The sequence below is a fragment of the Leucoraja erinacea genome, chromosome 7 (assembly GCF_028641065.1).
Source record: "Leucoraja erinacea ecotype New England chromosome 7, Leri_hhj_1, whole genome shotgun sequence".
In the NCBI taxonomy this organism is placed as follows: domain Eukaryota; kingdom Metazoa; phylum Chordata; class Chondrichthyes; order Rajiformes; family Rajidae; genus Leucoraja; species Leucoraja erinaceus.
Genome location: NC_073383.1, coordinates 33,351,519 through 33,375,472, shown reverse-complemented (window position 1 = coordinate 33,375,472; position 23,954 = coordinate 33,351,519). Strand labels below are relative to the sequence as shown.

The window sequence follows — 23,954 nt, the reverse complement described above, 5'->3', positions numbered from 1 at the left end:
CTGTTTGCGCTTTATATTGATTTTAGAAAAAAACGCTACCACGTACGGCTGTGTCTTACTCGGAGTCCCCCTTAGCTCATCGGGTGCCGAGGATTTTTCCCATCCCAGGCTTGAGTGACTGAGCCGCCAGCCCAAGAATCCATTCGGCCCACAATGTCCATACTAGCCCTCTGGAAACCAGTCCCTTCAGCCCACAACACCCATACTAGTGCTCCAGATAGCCCACCCACTGGCCACCAATATTGGAATTGGTGGAGAGGTGGAATATTGGGGGACCAGTGATTTAGTCTAGTGATATATAAATGACTTGCACATAAATGTAGATGGGTTGGTAAATAGGTTTGCTGACTTGGAGGAGATGCAGACAGTGAGAAGGCTATCAGAGAATAGAAACATAGAAAGTAGGTGCCGGAGTAGGCCCTTCGAGCCAGGACCGGCATTCAATATGATCATGGCTGATCATCCAAAATCAGTACCTCCTTCCTGCTTCCCCCCCCCCCCCCCCCCCCCATATCCCTTGATTCCTTTATCCCGAAGAGTTAAATCCAACTCTCTCTTGAAAACATCCAGTAAATTGGCCTCCATTGCCTTCTGTGGCAGAGAATTCCACAGATTTACAACTCTGGGTGAAATACAGTGGGATACAGATCAGCTGCAGGAATGGCCATAGAAATGACAGATGGAGTTTAATCCGAACAAGGGTGAGGTGTTGTACTTTGAGAAGTTGAATGTAAGGGAGGAGTATACAGTTAATGGCTAGCATTAACAGCATTGATGTGTAGAGGAATCTTCGAGTCCAAGTTCATAGCTCACTGAAGGTAGTTGCGCAAGTAGATGGGGTGGTGAAGAAGGCGTATGGTACGCTTGCCTTTATTATTAGAGTATTGAGTAGAAGAGCCAAGAAGTCATGATGCAGTCCAGGAAGACTTTGGTTAGGTCTCATTTGGAGTATTGCATGCAGTTCTGGTCATCCTGCTATAGGAAGGAAGTTATTAAACTGGAAAGGGTGCAAAAACAATATGACATTACTGGGTCTGGAGGGTTTGACCAAAAAGAGGAGACTAAATAGATTATTTTCCATGGAGCGTCGGAGGCTGAGGAGTAATTCAAGTATATAAAATCATGAGGGACATAGATAAGTGAACAACCAGACATTTTCCCAGGTTTGGAGAATCTGAAACTAGAAGGCATAAGATTACGGTCATAGATGAGAGAGGAGAGATTGACAACTCTTCACTGAGAGGATAATGCGTATATGGAACAAGCTGCCCTGTGCCCAGAACGGCACAGTGGCACAGCAGTAGAGTTATTGCCTTGCAGTTCCAGAGAAAGGGGTTTGATCTTGACTAGGGATGCTCCCACCTATTTCGGTGTACCCCACCTATTTCAGATTCAGATTCAATTTTATTTCTAGTGTAAATGGGGTATCCTGTTTGGCATTGGCAAGTTTCTCTGCTGTATAACATTTATGACCTTATTCACGATGGGGCTCTGCCATCTTTAGGTTTTGATATCTGTTATATACTTCCCTATGCCTGTATCTAACCCTTGTCATCCAGGGCTGTCAATACTTGGTACCTCTGGCATTTAACCTTACCGAAACTTGAAAGCTCTGATTTTTTTTCTTTCCGTTATTTACCCTTTGTAGGCTTCCTGTAGGTGTATACTCCCAAATTGATGCTTCTAATCTATGTTTGCCATATCCAATTTTCTTTTAACAAAATTATCTTTCCCCAGATTTAAGACCTGTTGTTCCTGATCCTTCCCATTCTTTTTTCATAAACACTTTGAAATATACAGATTTCGGCCTTGCCACTTGGAAAACCTCCACACTGAGACATCGATCCCGATCTAGTTTAGGTGCACCCTATCCAACCAAGTCAACGTCCAATAATGCTCTTTCGCTCCTTGTTCCAACTGCAAATTGTGTCAAAATCTCTCCTGATCTCACCTCAAAATGTTGCCCCTTGTTAGTCTTATATACCTGTCCTATCCATGTACCAGTCTAACTGTTTCTTAAATGTTGGGGTAGCTCCTGCCTCAACTACCTCCTCTGGTAGCTTGTTCCTTTGTGTGAAAAAGTTACCCCTCAGATTCCGACTAACCTTTTCCGCTTCACCGTAAATCTATGTCCTCTGGTTCTTGTTTCACCTGCTCTGGGCAAGAGACTCTGTGCATCTACCCAATCTATTCCTCGCATGATCTTATACACCTCTATAAGATCACCCCTCATCCTTCTGCACTCCAAGGAATAGAGTCCCAGCCTACTCGACCTTTATCCATAGCTCAGACCCTCTAGTCCGAGCAACATCCTCGTAAATCTTCTCTGTACCCTTTCCAGCTTGACGCATCTTTCCCACACACGGTGCCCAGAACTGAACACCATACCCTAAATGTGGCTTCACCGACGTCTTCTACAACTGCAACATGACCTCCCAAAGTCTATACTCATTACACTAGCTGATGAAGGCCAATGTGCCAAAAGCTTTTTTTGATCACCCAATCTACCTGTGACTCCACCTTCAGGGAACTATGCACATGCACTCCTATATCCCTCTGCTCTACAATACTATCCCAAGCCCTGCCATTCACTGTGTAGGTCAAGCCCATGGTAGACTTCGCAAAATCTCACCATTTTCTGCATTAAATTCCATCAACCGTTCCTCAGCTTACTTGGCCAATCAATCCAGTTCCTGCTGCAATTTTCACAACAATCTTCACTATCTGCAAAACCACCCACTTTTGCGTCATCTGCAAACTTGCTAATCTTGCCGTGTATGTTCTCATACAATCATTGACATAGATGACAAACAGTAACGGGTCCAGCACCAAATCCTGAGGCACGCCACGAGTCACAGGCCATCAGTCTGAGAAGCAAACTCCCGTTATGACTCTCTGCCAATTTTCCATCCATTCAGCTATCTCTCCTTGTATCACTTGGTCATTAACAAACTCTGCAGTGCCGTCTCCTCTTTCATATCCCCCATCTGCCTTGCCTGAAAATTCTGTACTCTGGGATAGCAGTTGCTGCTGCTACCCGTCTTTCAACTGTGTCTAAGTGATAGCAAAAATATTGTTATTCTGTGTGTTCATTAAAGCTTTGAGTTCAATACCTCACCAGTTAGGCTACTGGCTTTAAAATATATGCAATTTAGCTCTGCATTCCCCTCGGGTGCATTTATCCATCTACTTTGCCCACTGGACTTACTGTTATTTTTCTCTTCTGGGTGATTGACCTCACTTACTCTGATCCCCATTCCCCTACAAATTCATTTCCTCAGTTTCAGTGGGAAGATATCCGTACAATGAAAAATTGGTCCCGTCCTCGTTTTCGTCAACATGTCCCTTTGGAACAAGTTTTAACCTTTCTAGAAATGGTCCCAATGATCCAGGCACTAAAGTCCATTCTCCTGCATGGATTAATCTGACCCATCTTTCTGTCCTATACTCATTAACTTGTGGCACCAAAATCAATCCAGAGATTACAACTTTTTGAGGTCCTGATCTTTAAAAAGCCACAGTTCCCTAAACTATGTTGCAAAATCTCATTATTTCTATCTATGTCATTGGGGTGTGGATTAGAAGTGGTGCAGTGGGGTGGGAGTTTGGATGTGGGGTGTTGATGAGGGGTGAGGATCAGGTGTTGGAGAATGGGGTGGAGCTATGGACGGGATAAAGGTGTGTTCTTTCTTAGTAGTTTATGTGAAAAAAGTAATTAGAGGTTACAACAATCGCATAAGCATTGTGTGAATGGACTAATATCTTGTTCTGGGATTACAGGTGTCTGGATTACTCGTGCAGGATTATAGCCATGAATATAGCCATTGGAACTCTGTTAAATCGCTTTCCGAGTGGTTAAATGAAGAAAAGGTAAGTTTTTCATTCCCTCACTCTTGTTGCTGTCAACTTCTCATGCATTCTTCATATAGCCATTCCCTTTTCTAGACAAGGGCCTCACTTTTGTTAGGAGTTTTTAGTTCCCAATCTAACTGTAATCCTAATACATTCCACTTTGGATTATCCACATTGACCCCTCCCAAAAGGTGCCTGTCTGAAATCAGCTCACTCAGCTTCGAGCTGGTGTTTGAGTTTATTCCATGTGCCACTAGCGGATCCTGCTGGTGCTGTGTGCTAATGCCTGCCTGTTAAATGGCACCATCTGAATGTGACCATGCATGAAAATCTAGAACATGGGCCTTGGAAGTTATTTTTCTTGCAATTATGAATTGGGGTTTATTGTTTTTTTGGACACAAGAGCCTTGGTGTGAAGGGAACGCTGGGGTAGAGGCCTGAGGTCAACCTGGTTGTGGGATGTCTGTCTGCACCAGGACTGATCCAGAGACATGAGACCATCTTGATCTGCATGGTCTATTGCACAAATGACAAAATTAGGGTTTTGAAGGTGATGACAGTAACATTTAGTATTTCCATGTTATTGTATGTTGCTTGGGGCTCAGCAGTGCAAGAGCTTCATTATTCAAGGCTTTATCAACAGTGCCACAGTGATTGGTGTATCCATTTGAGACTAAGGGGTGGAGTTGCAATTGGAAAGGAGACTTGGTTGGAGCAGTTCTTTACTGGTGCCATGAATTGTTTTGTCATGGAATGTGCTTTCTTTTTGAGTAGATCCCAGCCCTTTATGGAATAGACACCAGAATGCTTACAAAGATTGTCCGAGATAAGGTAAGTCATAGTGAGTAAGTATCATGATGGCTGCTTTAAAGTAAGTTCTCATTATTCCAAATCAATCCATTACACCTTGAATGTGTCAGATCATCGAATAATGAGACATTGCAAATAGGCACGGGAAATTGTACTAACTTTAAACAAAGGTGTTGCTTTTATACTATATAGTGAATTGAATGAAAACACTTCAATAATAATTGAAAATCATAGTTAAATAGTGAAATAAAAACTAAATTGACCCTTATATTGGAGGTAAAGTGCAAGTGGAGCACCCTGGGCCACATTCCCCAGTAATGATAAGTCAGTAATGATAAAGCAAGATTTGAAAGAATTGCCTGCAGAGATATTGACATTTTAAGTGTGGCATTCCAAAGTTACCTTGACTCTAGAAAGATCCCAACTGGAGGAAAATAATTAATCAACAAAGCAGTGTGAAAAATCAGAAAACCTTGGGCAAGACACTTTGGTGAAAGATGTCGTGGGAATGAGGTGTTCTATCATGAAAGAAGATGCAGCGGGATATTGAGAAAATAAAAGCTGCTGCTCAATGAACAAATTTAATGTTGCCGAGAATCTAAAGACCTTTTATAAGTATATTAAGGGAAAAAAGGGTAACTAGAAGAAAAGTGGTCACTTCCGATGGCTGTAGAACTACTGCCTTACAACGCCAAAGATCCAGGTTCAATCCTGACTACGGGTGCTTGTCTGTATGAAGTTTGTACGTTCTCCCCGTGACCTGCATGGGTTTTCTCTGAGATAGTTACAGAGTGATACAGTGTGGAAACACTTCAGCCCAACCTGCCCACACCGGTCAACAATGTCCCAGCTACTCTAGTCCCACTTGCCTGCACTTGGTCCAAATCCCTCCAAACCTGTCCTATCCATGTACCTGTTTAACAGTTTTTTAAACAATGGGATAGTACCAGCCTCAACTACCTCCTCTGGCAGCTTGTTCCACACATGCACCCTTTGTGTGAAAAAGTTACCTCTCTGATTCCTATTAAATCTTTTCCCCTTCACCTTGAACCTATGTCCTCTGGTCCTCGATTCCTCTACTCTGTGCATCTACCCAATCTATTCCTCTCCTGATTTTGTACACCTCTATAAGATCCCTCCTCATCCTTCTGCGCTCCATGGAATAGAGAGCCAGCCTAGTCAACCTCTCCCTATAGCTCACACCCTCTAGTCCTGGCAACATCCTCGTAATTTTCTGAACCCTTTCAAGTTTAACAATATCTTTCCTATAACATGGTGCCCAGAATTGAACACAATATTCGAAGTGTGGTCTCATCAACATCTTAGACTACTTTGGTTTCTTCCCCCACTCCACAGACTTACAGGTCTGTAGTTTAATTGGCATGGTATAAATGTAAATTGTCCCCGTTTTGTGTAAGATAGTGTTAGTTTGCGGGGATCACTGGTTGATGCAGACTCAGTGGGCTGAAGGACCTGTTTCCGTGGTGTAACTCAAAATTTAACTAAACTAAAAATATGATTGTTTATATATCGAGCTGCAAGAGGTAGGCAGTGAATTTGTTTTACCATGGAGGAAGACATAAGAATGAGGGAAAAAAAACCCCGCAAAGTGCTGGAGTTAGAAAACTTGGGACAGATGAAAATGTCTTGGGGACAGTCCATATTACAGTCAAGTAGGTACAGGAAGTCCTAAGATGTATGAACGTAGATAAATCTCCCCGGCCTGATTAGGTATATCCAAGGATGGCTGTGGAAAATGAGAAGAAATTGCAGTAGTTGTTGGCTGAGATACAGGAATCATCGTTAGACACGGATTTAGAACTGGAAGACTGGGAGGTGGCTAATGTTATGCTTGTATTTAAGAAAGGCTGTAGAGAAAAACTGGGCAATATTGACATCTGCGTGCCCAACATCAGTGTGCCCAACATCTGTGGTAAGAAAGTTACTGGAGAAGATTCTAAAGGATGATATACATTGATTTGGAGACAGGGATTTAGGAATTATCAGAATGGTTTTATACTTGGGAGATTATGTCTCATGAATTTGAGGTTTTTGAAGAAGTAATCAAGAAGATTGATGAGAGCAGAGGTGGTCTATATGGACTTCAGGCAGGCAGGCCTTTGATAAGGTTCTGCATGGTAGACTGCTGGAAGGTTAGATCGCGGAGAGCTAGTTAACTGGATACAGCATTGGCTTCATGGAAGGAAGTGGTGGACTAGAGGCCTGTGACGAGTGATGTGCCTTCGTGATTGATGCTGGGTCCATTGTTTGTCATGTATTGGATGATAATGTAAAAGGCATAATTAGTAAGTTTCCAGATAACATTAAAATAGATGATATCATAGACAATTAAGATGGTTATTATGAATTACAGCAGGATCTTGATCAACTCGTGAATGACCCATGAGTTTAATGTAGACGGGATTTTGGGGTCAAACCAGGGCAGGACTTTTACTGCGAACAGTGGGGCCTTGGGAATGTGGTAGAGCTGAAGGATCTAGGAGTTCAAGTGCATAGTTCCTTGACAATGGTGTCACAGGTAGATTTGGTGGTGACTTTTGGCATTTTGGCCTTCATCAGTCAGGGAACTGAGTATACAAGTTGGAATGTTATGTTACATTAGTACAAGACACTGGTGAGGCTGCCCGTGGAGTATTGTATTCAGTTTTATCACCGTGCTGTAGGAATGGTGCTATTTCGGTGGAAACAGTGCAGAGAGGTGGAAAGTGTGCAGAGGTGGGTAAATGGGATGAGCAGCCAGAGGAAGTAGTTGATGCAGCTATGGATAGGAAAGATTTGACGGGATATAGGCCAAATGCGGTTAAATGGGACTAGCTTAATGGGTTGTCTTGTTTGACATGGATGGGTTGAGCCGACGGGCCTGTTTCCATGCTGTCTGATTATGTTCAGAGAGAACTAGAAAGGATGATTAAAATAGAATATCAGGGAGATGAGACGCACTAATAAATTGCCAGCAGCAACTTGTTGCTGGAGGGTTTCATTACAGAGCTTTTTGGTCCTTTGAGGATGACAGTGCGGGATTTAGAATAGGCAACAGGGAAATTACAATGATTTTGAACAAATGTATTGCAGTTATGATCCTGTGGAATTAACTTTAATAATCGTGGATTATCATGGATAAAAAGTGAAACGAAAACTATTGATATGTTGTATGTTTTATAAAACACATGTTTATAAAACACGCTGTGAATTGAAGTGGCTTAAAATGTCTGTTTTGTTCCCTGACTATCGGTTAAACAATTGAAATGTAATGTTAAAGTAACAATCGATTTAGAAAAAATACAATGGTGTTTGAATATGAATTGTCAGATTAAAGCATATGTTTGTGCTATATTAAGATCTGTTACATACCAATTAGTGTCATACAATGGATATTCTGGAATAACAAGTGTTCGATTATCAGATTTATTTGAAATTGTACTCTTATTTAATAAATCTGTTTCATGCAATTTTTTAAATAAATCTTCACAGGGCACAATTCTCGGTAAAATTGAGTTTGAAGGCGATCCCGTAGAATTTGTCGATCCCAATATACGAAACCTAATGGCAGAAATATCAACCAAAGTAAGTTCTATAAATGTGTATTTGATGATCATCCTTTGTGTTGTGTTAACAACCGTGCACAGTTTAAATTCCCTGGTTTGGGAAATGGAGGTTGCAATCTGGGTAGAACCCTAATTGAAAGCTGGGATATTGATCTTGGGAATTACTGGTTTACTCTGTTTCTCGGGAGACAAATCAATGCAAAGTAAGGAACACATCTTTTTTCAAATGCTCTCCTGGGATGGGGTAATCAGCAGCTGGGCCATTATTTATTGTCCATCTGGTTGGCACGGTGGTGCAGCTGAAGAGTGGGTGACTTAGTGCCAGAGACCCGGGTTTGATCCTGACTACGGGTGCTGTCTGTATGGAGTTAGTACGTTCTCTCTGTGACCGCGTGGGTTTTCTCTGGGTGCTCCAGTTTCCTCCCACACTCCAAAGACATCCAAGTTTTGTGGGTCAATTGGCTTGGTATAATTGTAAATTGTCCCTAGTGTGTGTAGGAGTGTGTTAGTCTGTGTGGATGGTGGTCGGCGTGGACTCAGTGGGCTGAAGGGCCTGTTTCCGCGTTGTATCTCTAAACTAAATGAAATGATAGTCCCCCTTGGTCAGGTTGAGGTAAACTGCTGCCTTGTCATGCTGCAGTGCTTGTGGTGAAGTACGGTGGCGCAGCGGTAGAGTTGCTGCCTTACAGCGTTTGCAGCGCCGGGGACCTGGGTTCAATTCCGACTATGGGCGCTGCCTGTACGGATTTTGTACTTTCTCCCCGTGACCTGCTTGGGTTTTCTCCGAGATCTTCGGTTTCCTCCCACACTCCAAAGATGACAGGTTTGTAGGTTGAGTGGCTTGGTATAATTGTAAATTGTCCCTAGTGTGTGTAAATTGTCCCTAGTGTCCCTAATTGTCCCTAATGTTAATGTGCAGGGATCGCTGGTCAGTGCGGACTCGGTGGGCCAAAGGTCCTGTTTCCACACTGTACCTCTAAAATTAAAAACTAAAAGTATATCTACAGCGCTGTAAGGCTAACTTACTGAATGTGATGCAGCTAGATAAAAATGCTGGAGAAACTCAGCGGGTGAGGCAGCAACTATGGAGTGAAGGGTCTTGACCCAAAACGTCACCTATTCCTCCGCTCCATAGATGCTGCCTCACCCGCTGAGTTTCTCCAGCATTTTTGTCTGCCTTCGATTTTTCCAGCATCTGCAGTTCTTTCTTAAACAGAATGTGATGCAGCTGCAGGATGTAAGGGTTGAGAATTTGTGAGTGTTGTGTGATGACATGCAATGTGTTGAAACACATTGTGTTTTTCTGTCCTTCAACAGGAAGTAAAAATCTATGGCAAAGGGAATCCAATCAAAGTCGTTGCGGTAGACTGTGGTATAAAACATAACATAATTCGACTTCTTGTGAAGGTATTTACATATATAACCTGTTTCTCAATCTTGTGCAACAAATAATCTGTTGGAGGAACTCCATGGGTTGTGCAACATTTGTGCATGTACCAGAAACCAGCATTTGCAGTCTCCCTTCTATCTGAGTTGAAGAGGGAATGCAGATGCTGGAGAATCGAAGGTTACACAAAAAAGCTGGAGAAACTCAGCGGGTGCAGCAGCATCTATGGAGCGAAGGAAATAGGCAACGTTTCGGGCCGAAACCCAGGGTTTCGGCCCGAAACGTTGCCTATTTCCTTCGCTCCATAGATGCTGCTGCACCCGCTGAGTTTCTCCAGCTTTTTTGTGTAACCTCCCTTCTATCTGAACCTTGTTTCAATCATTGCTGTCTGGAATCCATTGGGGATCCGTCTGGAAGCGCATGGAATGTCAGCATAGGATTATGAGTTGACCTGTTGACTGCAGAGAATGCTTTAGAATTCCAGCATCATTCAGCATTCCTCAATTAATGCATTTTCAAAATGGAGGAGGTTAGGGTCTGCCCAAATGTCTCTGTTCTGACTTTTGTTGTGTCAGATTCCTAAGAATGTTCCATAACTCCTGGACCCTACCCTTTGGGCTTGGGCTGCGAGTAGTGAGGCAAAGAATGATTGGATTGTGGAGGATCTTTCTACAATATCCCAGAGAGCTGAGATCATCCAACATCACTCTAATTCCCACCACTCCAGTGGCTAGGCTGAAGGGAAGTGATTGTTTAGCAATGTTACAACAATTTGAGATTTAAAAAATCAAGTCTTTAATTTATCCCATCAGATAAAGCATAAAAATAAGTTTAATTTGACACCTAATTCACTTTCATATCTTCAGTATTAAAAATGTTATGGCCATTTTCATACTTGGAAATTGGCATCTTGTTCCCTATTGCTTTTTCATTGACTTAACACAAAAGCTGTGATCGAGAACATTTAAAGGCCGATAACTTTCTTATAATTTAAGAGAACTGAAATAAATTTTCAGTTATTATAGATTGAAGCATTATGAAACAATATGAAACAATCTTACTTAGATGAAATTAAAGCATATAATTACTTAGTTACCTAATTGTAGCTAATTACAAAATTCAATTACTAGATCTAAACATCTATCCATTTCTTAAGAATAGATGAACATTTTTAAATATTTTTAAATAAAGTGTCCAAATAACATTCACACAATAATTCAGAATATAACATAATTTTTAAATCTCATTGTCATGGGTTTATAGGCCAAATGGAAGGAATTGAATGTTTAATACCTGTATATTAATGGCCATTTAACCCCTGGTCCAAACGAAATGCCGTTTTCTGCAAACATCACACACATAGACAGCCACAACATAATTAGCTTTACATAAACATCCATCACATAGCTGTGATGGCCAAAAAAAACCTGGGAGTGGGTTTTACTGGAACGGGACCATTTTAGAAAAAGCGTTCAGGGATGCGGTGCCGCCGTCCGCAGACCCGCAGTTTCCGACTCACCCCCGGCATATCTGCAGCAAATAGCACTGCCGCGCTTCCCACCGCTTCGGGGGGCGACGGCAAAAATCACCCCGGCTTTTCGCAACTTAAAATGTGAATTAAATACATCTTAAGCAACACTTTTATACATAAAAATAAACTACTTTATTTTACGGACTGGTCCTGCATAAAATCCGTCCCAGTTGTCGGCTTCAGAAGCTGCTTTTAAAATCATTCCAGCGATTAAACTTCAGTCGGTGGGTGCATTTACAAAAAAAATGTGAATTAAATACATCTTAAGCAACACTTTTATACATAAAAATAAACTACTTTATTTTACCTGGTCCTGCATAAAATCCGTCCCAGTTGTCGGCTTCAGAAGCTGCTTTTAAAATCATTCCAGCGATTAACTTGTCGGGTGCATTTAAAAAAAAACCACACAGAACGGCCGTAGGAACGATTCTTTAGCAAAATCTTGCACTCCAACAAATAGAATTCCGGACCAGGTCGGGAAAAACCCCGTTTTAACCCCACCCCCCTCAAACGCGCCAAAATCGCGCACACGGACAGAGGCTGAATTACAGCGCCGCTGAAGGTAAGTTTTGTAACATACCTAGATTGTTAATGTCAAGTCAGGGAAAAGCCTTGCTTTTTTACATATGATTTGAGTGTCTACAACAATTTTCATATTCGACTGTCTGAGAAGTACAGTGACGAATGATGCTTTTTCTTTTCCTAGAGAGGGGTTGAATTACACTTAGTTCCGTGGAATTATGATTTCATTAACATGGAGTATGATGGACTTTTCCTATCCAATGGCCCAGGAGATCCCACATTGGCTGGACAACTAATTGAAAACTTGCATAAGGTGAGGTATCATTGCATTCTACATGCATGTTTTAAAGCTGTATGAAGTTGTGTAAATGTTGGTGAGGATTAACAAACTTATCAGTAAGGCTGGCTCCGTCCTCAAGGTGGAGTTGGATTAATGGGAGGTGGTCTTGGAGGGGAGGATACTCCTCAAACTGCAGAGCATCTTGGACAATACAGCTCGCCTCCTCCATGACATGCTGGTCAATCTGAGGAGTACCTTCAGCAACAGACTGGTTCCACCAAAATGCAGTATCGAACGCCACAGGAGATTCTTCTTCCCTGCGGCTATCAAACTGTACATTCCACCCCCTGTCATGGGGTAGACTGACTCTCCCTCTCTAACCCCCCCCCCCCCCCAAATCTTTGCACATCCCCAAATCCTTTCCTCTCGTCACTTTAATTTCATGTTTCATAGATTTTGTTTTTTGACTGTTGGCAGATCAATTTCCCTCCTGGGATAAATAAAGTTGTATCGTATCGTTATGGTCATGTTTCTGTATTGTACTCTGTGTGGGCTTGTCGGAGGTAGTTTGGTTCTGGAAGTGCACGTCAGTCAGGTTGTGCTGTGCTTGCTTTTTGTCTAGGTGATTAAGAGCAATCGTTCAGAGCCAATATTCGGGATCTGTATGGGGAACCAGCTGACTGCACTGGCTGTCGGCGCCAATTGCTATAAACTGCCAATGGGAAACAGGTACTGGAAATTATTTCTTGCATCAAACTGAAGTCTCTTGACTTTCTCTCTTCACATTGTTCCTGTGCATAGTTACAGTTGGGTATGGCAGTATAGTGCTTGTGTAGGTGAACCTTCAACCTAGGGATTCAATCTGGGAAGCAATACCTGAAGGTAAATGGAATATATCTGACATTTTGCGTGGAGGCAAAAATATGATTGCTGAAATTTTACAAGTCATCTGATTCACTGGTGCTCACTCGAGCCCCTGACCCAATCTGAACTCCCAGCCTTCAGCCGTACACTGTGGCACTTGGTCTCAGGCTTACGATGGCGCAGCACCAGAGACCCGCGTTCGATCCTGACCACGGGAGCTGTCTGTACGGAGTTTGTACGTTCTCCACGTGACCTGCGTATGTTTGCTCTGAGATCTCGGGTTTCCTCCCACACTTCAAAGAAGTACAGATTTGTAGGTTAATTGGCTTGCTATAATTGTAAATTGTCCTCAATGCGGGTAGGATAGTGTAAGTCTGCGGGAATCACTGGTAGGCATGGACTCGGTGGGCCGAAGGGCCTGTTTCTATGCTGTATCTCTAAACTAAACTAAAGATTCCTCTCCTCATCTGTCCCTTGAACCAGACAAGTATAAGCTTTACGCCTCTACAGAGCCCTGACCGATTCCTCATGAAAAACTGCCAGCTCATCCTGAGCCTTCTGGGTTCACAGCTCCTTCGAAACTTCTCTTTAAAACTTCTGTGAGGTAGTGGCCCCCCATCTCCAGACAGCCCCAGTGCAATTCCACGTCAAATCTCGAGGTTCATCCTTGTTCTTCCAAATTTTCCTACTGGCTGTTTGACATGGTGGGATAGTTAGACAGTGAAGACTTGAGATTGACATAAAATAGTTATGCCTTAAAGCACTAGAAAGTACTGTCTGATTTGGGAATGGGAAGATTATGAAAAGTTTATTGGGCAAAGCACTTGTTTTCATTTGCACATGATGGGGTGGCATAGTTTAGAATTTAAGAAATACCCCGAAACTGTCCAAAACTACATTGAATTCAAGGTTTTTACCAAGCAAAATTCCAGGCACTTGGCTCATCCCAACCCTATGATTTTCTCCCACATTTCAAACATGCCGGTTTGGAGGTTAATGGGCTTCTGTAAATTGCCCCCTGGTGGTTTGGGTAAGTGGGATAACATAGAACTAGTGTGAACGGGTGATTGCTGGTTGGCATGGACTCGGTGGGTTCAAGGGTCTGTTTCCATACTGTATTTTTCAATCAATTAAATAAATTATTCAAAATCCTGCCATGGCTTGGCCTCTTTATTCAGGAGGTTGAATCCGTACCTTTAGTGGTCTTGCGACAGTTCAGTGTTGTCCACTGGGCCATAGAAATGGAGCAGGCAATTGTTCCAAGCAGTTTACACTCTAATTGGAAAATAATATTGTTGTGAAGTACTTAGATTTTCTGATGGATATTACAAGTACCTGCCTATCAAACTGTTGGTTGCTTTCCACAGAGGACAGAACCAGCCTGTGCTGAATGTAATGAATGGCCAAGCATTCATTACAGCCCAGAACCATGGATTTGCCATTGATAGTTCAACACTTCCGGATGGTTGGCAACCGATGTTCGTTAACGCCAACGATGGCACCAATGAGGTAATACATTCCCGAGTGAACATGTACTAATGCAGAAAGTGTCGTATTACTGTTATGTAATGTGTTATTCATGTCATTCCGCACAGCTGGTCTGGCTTAAGGCTTCAAGGAAGTAACTGGATATGATGGGTGCAGGGATGAATCTTTCTCTGCACTCACCAGGAATCACAATCCTCGAATAAAGGGCAGACCATTTCAAACTGAGATGACGAAAATGTGTTCTCCAAAATCTATTGTATTCACTGCCTGTGGAGGCTCGCACATGGATTGCATTTGAAACACAATTTGATAGATTTACTGAAATTAAAAGAATGAAAAGATATAGGGTTGGTGCAGAAAAACGGTGGTGATTTTTAATTAGCCATGATTGTGAATGGCGGAGCAGCCAGGAAGAGTACCCTGTACCCAGGTGTGAGCAGTCCCACAGTGTTCTTTTATTAATGTGTGTGGGTGGACCTTCTTTGCTCTGTTGTTCTTTTTTTCCTTTTTTGTGCCCAGCTGTCCTTCCAAGAATTCTAGCTGTTGCGTGCTGGCACAGCTCTGCATTCTCTCGACACAGTCTTATCACCAGCTGATCACTTTGCCACTTAACCATAGTCGGTTCAGTGTTCAGATGGTGTATCTATTCTCTGTTGGTTTCGGGGTGATGGAAGTGAGAAATAGTTTGGGTTGTGGTCTTGGAAGGATTTGAAATCAAGAACAATGACTGAAGATTATAGGGATTGCCATCTTGGACCTGAAAACTGTGCAGCCACCTCAATCTATAAACTCATGGTCTGGCATATTCCTTTCTCAGTCACACCAACCGAGACAGGATCAACCCTGGCTCAATGCGGAATGCAAACGGACATGATTGGAGCAGCACCAAGCACATCTTAAATGTGGTGTTGACAAACTCCAGGGAAGCTGCAATGTAGAACGACATGCATGCTAACAAAACAGCATGCAATAAACAGTACTGTGTAATTGTGCAATCAATGGGTTAGATGAAGGCTGTGCATTCTATCACCCCGAGTCCTGAGCAATGGTGAACAGTTAGACAATTCATGGAAGAAGATCCCCATCCTCGGTGATGATGAGACAAAGGTGAAGCACTTGTCTAGACAGAGACAAAGCTGAAACATTCACACCCATGATCAGCAGGAAGTGCCGAATAGATGATCCATCTTGGTTGCTTCTTGAGCTCCCCATCATCGTCGAAGCAAGTTCTATACACTTCACTTGATGTCAAGAAACAACTGTGATCATTGGATATAATAAATGAGACATCATCCCGTCCATAGTACTGAAGGCCTGTGTTCCAGACTAGCTCTACCTTTGACCCTGCCATTGCAAAACACTGGCATCTACTTAGCAATGCGGAAAATTGCCTAGATATATAATGCTCACAAAAAGCAGATCAAATCTATTCTGGCTAATTACTGTTCAATTTCAATCACCAGTTCAGTGATGGAAGCCATGGTCACTGGTCAAGTGGCATTTGCTCACCAATAATCTGCTCATTGATGCCCAATTTGGCCTAACAGCTCCAGTCCTCATCAAACCCTGATTCTAATATAAAGATGAGAGTGATTACATTTGACACAAAGGCAACATTTGACAGATAATGGCAATGGCACCAGGTAGCCATGGTAAAATTGTATTCATTGGACAGCAAAGAGAAAACGCTCCCATGGTAGGAATCATAACTTGTACAAAGGAAGATGTGGTGGTTGCCAGAGTTCAACTGCACCAGCCACAGGAAATTGTAGGGGTTCATCAGGGTAGTGTCCCAAATCCAATCATCTTTCATTGCTTCATCCAACAAGGTCGGAAGTAGAAATATTCACCAATTGCGTAATGTTTAATTCAATTTAAAACTCCTCAGTAGCTGAAGTGGCCCATGCCTCCATGTACAACATAACAATCATACATTGGCTACTTTAGTTTAGTTTAGAGGTACAGTAGTAGCTTTAGTTTAGTTTAGAGGTACAGTAGTAGCTTTAGTTTAGTTTAGAGGTACAGCGTGGAAACAGACCCTTCGGCCCACCGGGTCTGTGCCAATCAACGATCCTACACCCACTAGGGGCATTTTTAAAAACATTTACCAAGCCAATTAACCTATAACCTGTACGTCTTCGGAGTTTTGGGAGGAAACCGAAGATCACGGAGAAAACCCACGCAGGTCACGGGGAGAACGTACAAACTCCGGACAGACAGCACCCGTAGTCGGGATTGAACCCGGGTCTCCGGTTCTGCATTTGCTGCAAGGCAGCAACTCTACTGCTGCGCCACTGTGACCGCCCTGAGCTCTGTATCTTATATATCTTGGCAGGCAGATTTTCTTGTGTAGCGAAGGAGGGTTGAAATTAGATTGCCAAGGGTGTGGATCCAAAGCGATATTGAAGCAGATAAGAGACTGGAAGTTAATACTAATATCAGCAATATCAGGGTCAGCAAGACAAGCAGGAACATGACAGGGAGCGAGGAAAGGCTGCTGGATTATATTGCAACTATTTCAACGCCAGATACCTGACAGACATGGGCGTGGATAGGTATGTGGGACTGGGAGGTTATAATCATAACTGGGTAATGTCTAAAAGAGGAACGGGAACAGGCATCTTAATGTTCCATGGTACAGGTGCTATAGGCTGGAGAGTGGAAGAGGAATAGGGGAGGAGGGGAAGATTGCATTTTTCATTAAGTCGGTCATCATGGCAGTTGTCCATGACCAAATTTCCAAGGGATCATTTAGTGAGGCTTAATGGAAGGAGCTTAGAAAGAAGTGGATGAAAATGTTGTTGTGAAGGTAAAATTGATGCCCCCCTAGCAGTCGATGGGAACTGGAGGAATAAATATGCAGGAAGATAATGGAGAGTTGCAAGAATAATCAGATTGTCATAGTAAGGTAGTTTAACTTCTTAATGAGGTGGGGCTGCTATAGTGTTAAGGATGGAACTTTGAGTGTGCTTGGTTAAGTTTCTACAAGCAATATAATGAAGGACCACCGTGGGCACAAAATGCTGGAGTAACTCAGTGGGTCAGGCAGCATTTCTGGAGAGAATGATTGGGTGACGTTTCGGGTCGAGACCCTTCTTCAGACCTGACCCGAAGCGTCACCCATTCCTTCTCTCCAGAGATGCTGCCTGACCTGCTGAGTTACTCCAGCATTTTGTGTCTACCTTCGATTTAAACCTGCATCTGCAGTTCTTTCTTACACATAATGAGGGACCTACTGGAGATGGGACACACCTACTCAGAGCCATGCAGTATCTCAACTAACTCCTCTGGTAGCTCGTTCCACACATCCACCATCCTTCGTGTAAAAAAAAAAGTTACCCCTCGGGTTCCTATTAAAACTTTCTCCCCTCACCTTAAACCTATGTTCCCTGGTTCTCGATTCCCCCTACTATGGGCAAAAGACTGTGCATTTACCCAATCTATGCCTCATGATCTTGTGCATCTGTACGAGATCAGCCCTTAACCTACTGCGCTTCAAGGAATAAAATCTCAGCCTGCTCGAACCTCTCCCTATAGGTCAGACCCTCAAATCCTGGCAACGTCCTCATCAATCTTCTCTGCACCCTTTCCAGCTCGACAACATATTTCCTATAACATGGTGACCAAACCTGAACACAAATGCCCTAAATGTGACCCAATTAATGATCTGGATGAGGGAATTGAAGGCAATATCTCCAAGTTTGCGGATGACACTAAGCTGGGGGGCAGTGTTAGCTGTGAGGAGGATGCTAGGAGACTGCAAGGTGACTTGGATAGGCTGGGTGAATGGGCAAATGTTTGGCAGATGCAGTATAATGTGGATAAATGTGAGGTTATCCATTTTGGTGGCAAAAACGGGAAAGCAGACTATTATCTAAATGGTGGCCGATTGGGAAAGGGGGAGATGCAGCGAGACCTGGGTGTCATGGTACACCAGTCATTGAAGGTAGGCATGCAGGTGCAGCAGGCAGTAAAGAAAGCGAATGGTATGTTAGCTTTCATTGCAAAAGGATTTGAGTATAGGAGCAGGGAGGTTCTACTGCAGTTGTACAGGGTCTTGGTGAGACCACACCTGGAGTATTGCGTACAGTTTTGGTCTCCAAATCTGAGGAAGGACATTATTGCCATAGAGGAAGTGCAGAGACGGTTCACCAGACTGATTCCTGGGATGTCAGGACTGTCTTATGAAGAAAGACTGGATAGACTTGGTTTATACTCTCTAGAATTTAGGAGATTGAGAGGGGATCTTATAGAAACTTACAAAATTCTTAAGGGGTTGGACAGGCTAGATGCAGGAAGATTGTTCCCGATGTTAGGGAATTCCAGGACAAGGGGTCACAGCTTAAGGATAAGGGGGGAATCCTTTAAAACCGAGATGAGAAGAACTTTTTTTCACACAGAGAGTGGTGAATCTCTGGAACTCTCTGCCACAGAGGGTAGTTGAGGCCAGTTCATTGGCTATATTTAAGAGGGAGTTAGATGTGGCCCTTGTGGCTAAGGGGATCAGGGGGTATGGAGAGAAGGCAGGTACGGGATACTGAGTTGGATGATCAGCCATGATCATATTGAATGGCGGTGCAGGCTCGAAGGGCCGAATGGCCGACTCCTGCACCTAATTTCTATGTTTCTATGTTATATAACTGTAAAATGACCTCCCAACTTTATTACTCAGTACTCTGACTGATGAAGGCCAATGTGCCAAAAGCCTTGTTGACAACCCTATCTACCTGTGATGCTACTTTCAAGGAATTATGTAGCTGCACTCCTAGATCTCTACAACACTCCTCAGAGCCCTGCCATTCATGGTGTAGGTCTTGATTAATTTCCCCAAAAGGCAATTCTTCACATGTCTCTATATTAAATTGCACCAATCATTCCTCAGTCTACCTGCCAAACCGATCAGGATCCTGCTGCAATGTTTGACCACCATTTTCATTATCTATAATATCACCCACTTTTGTGTCAGCTTGTTAATCATGCCTTGTACGTTTTCATCCAAATCATTAGATTACAAACAGCAGTGAGCCCAGCACCGAACTCTGACGCACACCACTAGTCACAGTCTGAAAAGCAACCTTCCAAAATCACCCTCTGCTTCCTTCCATAAAGCCAATTTTTTATCCATTCAAATGCCTATCATTAGATCCAGTGTGATCAAACCTTCCAGACCAGCCTACCATGTGGAAACTTGTCAAATGCCTTGCTGAATTCAATACATACAATGTCTACAGCTCGACCCTCATCAACATTTGTGTGTCACATATTCAAAAAATTCAATCGGATTCATGAGACATGCCCTCCCACATACAAAACCATGCTGACTATCCCTAATCAGCCCTTGTCTATCGAAATACATGTACAGTGCCCTCCATAATATTTGGGACAAACACCCACCAACTGAACTACAAAACTGCAGTTCTTTAGGTTGTGGGAGGAAACTGGAGCACCGAGAGGAACACTATATAGGTATGTTGCAAAACCTACCTGAATCGTCGCTGAGAATCTGTCCCAGCCCGTGTGCGCGATTTATGCGCTGTTTAGAGGGGGCGGGTTTAAACGCGATTTTTACTAGGCTGTTCCAATCGAAGATGTTCAGCCTAGTAAATCATTAACGAAAAATCGCTGAAAGACCCCGTCGCAAAAGGTATTATTAGTTTTATAGGCCTCGAATAATAGTTATAATAGTTTGAAAATCACTCTCTCAACCCGCGACCTCTCGCAGCCCCAGGGTTTTATAAAGCAAACAATTAAAGGTATGTACCTTATTTTTACATTAAAAGGGGCTTCTTAAGACCCCTTTATACAAAGTTTACTATAGCGAGTAGTTCATTTTGGGCTCTTTATATCCCGCAGTATTTTTCTGGGCATTTGAGGGCACAAATCCAGCGCAATGTGAACGTTCTAAGCCAGCGCGTTCACAGGAACCCACTAGAAAGCTGATTTAAAATGGACTTTAATTTACAGCAATTGAACACTAAATTCCTTCCATTTGGCCTATAAATTAATGTAAATGAGATTTAAAAATCATGTTTTATTGTGAATTATTTGTGAATATTATTTGGACACTTAGGCTATTTAAAAATGTTAATCATTTATTAAGAAATGGATAGATGTCTAGATCTAGTAATTAAAGTTTGAAATTAGCTACAATTGGGTAACTAACTAATTATATGCTTTAATTTCAGGTCATCCAAGTAAGATTATTTTATATTTGTTTCAGAATGGTTGAATCTATGATAACTTAAAATTTCATTCAGTTCTCTTAATTTTTAAGAAGGTTATGGGCTTTTGACTGTCCACGATCACAGCTTTTTTGTTATGTCCATAGAAAATCAATAGGGAACAAGATGCTAATTTCCGAGTATGAAAATGGCCATAACTTTTTTATTACTTGAGATATGAAAGTGAATTAGGTGTCAAATTAAACTTCTTTTTATGCTTTATCTGATGGGATAAATTGCAGACTTGATTTTTTAAATCTCAAAATTTTGTAACATTGCTACACTATACGATCAAAGGGAGCACATGCAAACTCCACACAGCCAGAACCCGAGGATTGATCCCAGTTCTCTGCTGCTGTGAGGCAGCAGAACTACCAGCTGTGCCACTGCGCCTTCCTAGATAGGCAGCTCCGGAAGGTTACGGTGCCCTCCATAATGTTTGGGACAAGACCCATCATTTATTTATTTGCCTCTTTACTCCACAATTTGAGATTTGTAATTTAAAAAATCACATGTAGTTAAAGTGCACATTGTCAGATTTTATTAAAGGGCATTTTTATACATTTTGGTTTCACCATGTAGAAATTACAGCTGTGTTTATACATAGTCCCCCCATTTCAGGGCACCATAATGTTTGGGACACATGGCTTCACAGGTGTTTGTAATTGCTCAGGTGTGTTTAATAGCCTCCTTAATGCAGGTATAAGAGAGCTCCCAGCACCTATTTTTTTCCTCCAGTCTTTCTGTCATCTTTGGAAACTTTTATTGCTGTTTATCAAGATGAGGACCTAAGTTGTGCCAATGAAAGTCAAAGAAGCCATTATGAGACAGAAACAAGAATAAAACTGTTGTAGACATCAGCCAAACCTTAGGCTTACCAAAATCAACTGTTTGGAACATCATTAAGATGAAAGAGAGCACTGGTGGGCTTACAAATCGCAAAGGGACTGGCAGGCCAAGGAAGACACCCACAGCTGATGACGGAATAATTCCCTCTATAATAATAAGAAATAAAAATCCCCAAACACCTGCCTGACAGATCAGAAACACTCTTCAGGAATCAGCTGTGGATTTGTCAATGGCCACTGTCCGCAGAAGACTTCATGAACAGAAATATAGAGGCTACACTGGAAGATGCAAATCACTGGTTAGCCACAAAAATGGGATGGCCAGGTTACAGTTTGCCAAGACGTACTTAAAAGAGCATCCACAGTTCTGGAAAAAGTGCGATTAGTAAGCTCACCTAAGTTCTGGAAAAAGGTTTTGTGGACAAATGAGATGAAGATTAACTTATCAGAGTGATGGTGAAAGCAAAGTATGGAGGAGAGAAGGAACTGGCCCAAGATCCAGAACATACCACATCATCTGTGAAAAACGGAGGTGGGGGTTATGGCCTGGGCATGTATGACTGCTGAAGGTACAGGCTCAGCATAATTAATTCTGAAATATACAGACACATCCTATCTGCTCAAGTTCAAACAAATGCTTCAAAACTCATTGGCCAGTGATTCATTCTACAGCAGGAAAATGATCCCAAACATACTGCTTAAGCAACAAAGGAGTTTTTCAAGGCTAAAAAATAACCAATTCTTGAGTAGCCAAGTTGATCACCCTGTCTGAACACAATTGAGCATGCCTTTTACATGCTGAAGAGAAAACTGAAGGGGACAAGCCCCCAAACAAGCATAAGCTAAAGATTGCAGCAATACGGGCCTGGCAGAGCATCACCAGAGAAGACACCCAGCAACTGGTGATGTCCATGAATCGCAAAGGATATGCAACAAAATACTAAACATGATTACTTTTATTTACATGACATTGCTGTGTCCCGAACATTATGGTGAAATTGAAATGGGGGGGGGGACTATGTTTAAACACTGCTGTAATTTCTACATGGTGAAACCAAAATGTATAAAAATGCCCTTTAATAAAATCTGACAATGTGCACTTTAACCACATGTGATTTTTTTTTCTCTGTTACAAATCTCAAATTGTGGATTACAGAGGCAAATAAATAAATTATGGGTCTTTGTCCCAAACATTATGGAGGGCACTGTATAATATGGAGGGAACTGAAGAAAACGTGAGTAAATTATGTAACATGTACTTAATACTGGAATGTGAATTCCATAAATGAAAACCAATGTTAACATTTTCTCTTTCAGGGAATTGTTCATGAGAGCAAGCCGATCTTCACTGCACAATTCCATCCAGAGGCGAAGGGAGGGCCAACAGATACTGAGGTATAGAAAACATTTTCTTTTCATCGCAGTTAGGAGGTCAAATGACATTGCTTACTAGGATTCAGAGTCTCAAGTGTGAGTGAGAGGAAACCAAATACAAACAACAGCATGTTTTCAGACTAACTAATGAGAAGAGAAACCGAACAGCATCAGGCCTTGCCAGGGTAATCCAGGAGTTTGGGTCTAAAATTAGAGCTTTAATCTTGCAGCCCTAGGAACAACTTGAGCATAGTACCAGTAGCATAGTAACCAGGTAGGACTTATAGTACTTGTATAAATAAAAAAACTGCCGAAGGAACTCAGCGGGTTTTGTCATGATGAACACACATTACCTGTTCTTCCAGTTACAGCTGTTGTCAAACGTGACCCAATACATTTAATGATGTATTCTCACATAACTACTCATTACCCACTGGCGACACTGGAAGCTGTGCGTTGGCAGATCTGTCCCCACTAGTATCTGTCTCCTCTGCATCTGCGGGGGGAAATAGAGAGGTGATGTTCTGGGATGGAGACACTTTGAGAATCGGACGCTTTTTCAAGGCTAGTCATGGGATAACACTGGGATAAAGTACATTGCCATATCTCGAAGGCCTGACCTTTCAGGAGGGGTTGAGCAGGCTAGGACTTTATTCCTTGGAGCGCAGGAGGATGAGGGATGATCTTATTGAGGTGTATAAGCTAATGACTCCTCTTCAGTGCGGAAGGGCTGACAAGAAATCACCAGCTACAAGAGGGATGATCTTAGGTTAGTTTAGAGATACAGCACGGAAACAGGCCCTTCGGCCCACCGGGTCCACGCCGACCAGCGATCCCCACATATTAACACCATCCTGCACCCACTAGGGACAATTTTTACATTTACCAAGCCAATTAACCTATAAACCTGTATGTCTTTGGAGTGTGGGAGGAAACCAAAGATCTCGGAGAAAACTCATGCAGATCACGGGGCGAACGTACAAACTCCGTACAACGAGAACCCATAGTCTGGATCGAACCCGGGTCACTGGCGATGCATTCGCTGTAAGGCAGCAACTTTACCGCTGCGCCACCGTGACCACCCTTCTGTTATAGAGGAGTATAAGCTAATGACTCATCTTCAGTGTGGAAGGGCAGCAATAAGAAGAATCTCCCCCCCACTCCTGGGACAATAGTCAGCTGACCAACGACCTGGACAATGTTTACCCCCT

At 42.5% G+C, this 23,954-nt stretch overlaps 1 protein-coding gene across 1 annotated transcript in view; it reads left to right on the top strand.

The window, feature by feature from the left end:
• cps1 (carbamoyl-phosphate synthase 1, mitochondrial) overlaps positions 1-23,954 on the top strand; it is a 146,699-nt gene that overhangs the window by 42,923 nt on the left and 79,822 nt on the right. The window contains exons 4-11 of the mRNA XM_055638179.1: positions 3,781-3,870; positions 4,627-4,683; positions 8,155-8,247; positions 9,546-9,635; positions 11,853-11,981; positions 12,571-12,677; positions 14,180-14,321; positions 22,687-22,764. Of these exons, the coding sequence (XP_055494154.1) occupies positions 3,781-3,870; positions 4,627-4,683; positions 8,155-8,247; positions 9,546-9,635; positions 11,853-11,981; positions 12,571-12,677; positions 14,180-14,321; positions 22,687-22,764 (786 nt within the window). The remainder of the gene's footprint in view (positions 1-3,780; positions 3,871-4,626; positions 4,684-8,154; positions 8,248-9,545; positions 9,636-11,852; positions 11,982-12,570; positions 12,678-14,179; positions 14,322-22,686; positions 22,765-23,954) is intronic.